This window comes from Ctenocephalides felis, unplaced genomic scaffold (genome assembly GCF_003426905.1).
Source record: "Ctenocephalides felis isolate EL2017-DRISC unplaced genomic scaffold, ASM342690v1 CF-g0.4_SCAFFOLD_01886, whole genome shotgun sequence".
Classification (NCBI taxonomy): domain Eukaryota; kingdom Metazoa; phylum Arthropoda; class Insecta; order Siphonaptera; family Pulicidae; genus Ctenocephalides; species Ctenocephalides felis.
This window is the reverse complement of record NW_020538040.1, coordinates 47,182,023-47,184,739: the sequence shown is the minus strand read 5'-3', so window position 1 is coordinate 47,184,739 and position 2,717 is coordinate 47,182,023. Positions and strand designations below refer to the sequence as shown.

Here is a 2,717-nt window from a genome sequence, read left to right as displayed (position 1 = left end):
CCGCCGTTGTGAATGCGTGAAATCTAGCAGGCCAGATCGCAAATTATGTCGCGCAAGATCGTAAATTATGGTTTATCATGTCGTTCCTAGGGTAACAAACAAACAAAAACTGTCCAGCATGAAAACTGGCGTCGTGTGCACGGGCTTTACATATAAAATATTTGTCAACGTTTCAGAGGTGATCAAAGTAAGGACGACATGGTTAAGAAGATAGAGAGGAAGAGGGCACTGAAGGCAAAAAACATAATCATAAATGTCTTCCAGCAGGAAAATACTGCCTTATCAGTTGCGATATGGATACAACTGGACGAAGGTTAATAGATGAAATATTCCATATAGCGGCATACACTTTAAATAGCCAATTTTCCCAATACATAATGCCATATGCAAATTTAAAACCAAGTGTCAGACGAAAACATAATATTCGTGTTACATCTGATGACCGTTTAAGAGTTTTGAGAAGCAATATAAACAATAAGGTTATAAGAACGAAGTCAGAAATATTTGGGTTATTAGACTTTTTGAACTGGCTAGCAGATGTCAAGTCAAAGTCAGATGGAGCAGGTATAATTCTCATATTCCATGAACCTAAGAAAATGCTATCTTACATGCTCTTAGAAGCTCTTCAACGTTACGATTTACATGGAAAGTTTAATGACATTGTTAAGGGTTTTGCAAATGGACATGCATTAGCCGAAGAGAAATGTTCAGCTACCATGAAGTCTTTTAACCTTAAAGTTTTATCCAGAGTCTTACTAGATCGAGAAGAACAATTCGATAATGCATCAAATAGAGCAAAAATTATTTGCGAAATAGTTCAACATCTTGGTCAAGGTGAACAAAAGGACTTAGCAGCTGGTATTGAAGATCCAAATCGTGTAATATTAGACAACATGGTAAAAGTAGTTCGCCTGTATTCTTATCCTACTTCTGTAGAATTAGGTGAACTGAAAGAACTGCGCAAAGTAGCTGATAGAAGTAGTTCATTCCAGCCAATATTTAGTGCAGCTAAGAAAATGAATTATCGGGATATTCAGCGCACAAATGTTTTAAGATCAATATTGGCTGAAGGCAAATCTGGTTATACTACTATGAAAAGTACGTATGAAATAGATGGAAAACAAGGCCTAATAAATGAATTGGCCAAATTGCAAATTACAAGAAAAGATCAACAACATGATTTATTAGAGATATTGGACTCCCATTTTGATCCAAAACGTACTGCCACTTTCCCCAATACAAAAAACGCAAAAAAAACTGAAAATAGGAAATTAAAGAAGACTGTTAGCAGTGATGATAGTGGAGCTGTGTCTCTTGATACAACTAGAACAACTTCTCCTTTAAAGAATTCTGCAGATAAAACTGTGAAAACTAATTAATTTGAATGCCAGATAAACTTGATTTTTGATATACATATATTGGTATGTAGTTATGAGTTTGATATACTTTAATAAAACTCATTCAAATAATCATAATTCATATTTTTTAAATTTGATTTAAGAAATCTTAATGTATAACATTATTAACTTCCCGTAGGGAAAGTTATAGTAATCGCAAAAAAATCGAAAATGAAAATTTTTATATATCTTTACGTTTCAGAGGTTTCTTAACATTTTGGCATACCTTAGAAAAAATGGATGTATGTGTGTGTGAGTGTGTGTGTGTATGTGTGTGTGTGTGTATGTATGTATGTATGTACGTGTGTGTATGTATGTGCGGATACAAATTTTCGTCGACGATTTTGGGAACACGGATCAACCGATTTGAATAATTCAAAGAACATTCGATTCGTATTGATAAGGAGACGTGCTGATTAGTTTTTGGCAAAGGCAGGTCCAGCCGTTCCAAAGATACGGGGCAAAAAGTGCCGAAAACGGTAACTCAGTTTTTAAGAGAACGGAGCGTCTGATTTTAATAATTCAAAAAACATTTGACTTGTATTGACAAGATGAAGAATTGATCAAATTTTCATGAGGGCAGGTCTAGCGGTTTCGGAGATCTAACAAAAAAAGTAAAAAAAAATGCCATTTGGCGGTCAAAAATGATCATTAGACATATGCACATCAAATCATCAGATATTTTATAGAGATTTTAACAATAAGTATAAATTTTGTTTGCATTCCTATGGGTTCCGTACCAATATTTATTCGTTAGACGGCGACGCGCCGCTTACGCGCTTTGACATTTTGTCTCTATGCAGTTAAAGCAGTACGATTGCTTTGAAAAAAGATCTTCCAAAATATGCCAAAATAAAGAAGAAAACATTATTTTTTCCAAAAAAAAATTAAAAAAAAAAAAAAAATAGATTTTTTTTGAAAAAAATTTTTTTAAAAAAAAGTAATTTTTTGTTTAATTTATAGTTTCTCAAAAATCTTATTTTTTCGAAGTAAATTTGTTTTAAAAATGTCAATCGTTTTTAAAAAAATAATAATTTTTGGTACGGGAAGTTCCAGCAATTTGCCTTAAGGCACGATGCCTTAATTGCCTTAAGACAGAATTCCACTTACAGCTAGTTTTGTTTTTATCTAGAGCTGTAAAGTTTAATGATACATTTTTAGCTCAAAACCCTTTATAAATTCAGTTTTTGTTAATATCCAGAAATCATACAGATTATGTTCATATGGATTGTAATTTATTGGTTTGGATTTACTAAATGGGTATTATTGAATAGTATTATTTTAAATTGAGCCTTATATTCATTAAACTTTTTCTTAATA

General features: G+C 32.4%; 1 protein-coding gene across 1 annotated transcript; it reads left to right on the top strand.

Moving 5' to 3' along the window:
- The first annotated feature begins 293 nt into the window (after positions 1–293).
- On the top strand, positions 294–1,379 carry LOC113375019 (maternal protein exuperantia-1-like). Its single transcript, XM_026614973.1, has one exon. The coding sequence runs from the start codon at positions 294–296 to the stop codon at positions 1,377–1,379; it is 1,086 nt and encodes a 361-aa protein (XP_026470758.1).
- Positions 1,380–2,717: the final 1,338 nt, after the last annotated feature.

Bases quoted from the DNA above. Each gene is read 5' to 3' on its own strand.
- LOC113375019 (XM_026614973.1), top strand. From the start codon at position 294: ATGGATACAACTGGACGAAGGTTAATAGATGAAATATTCCATATAGCG.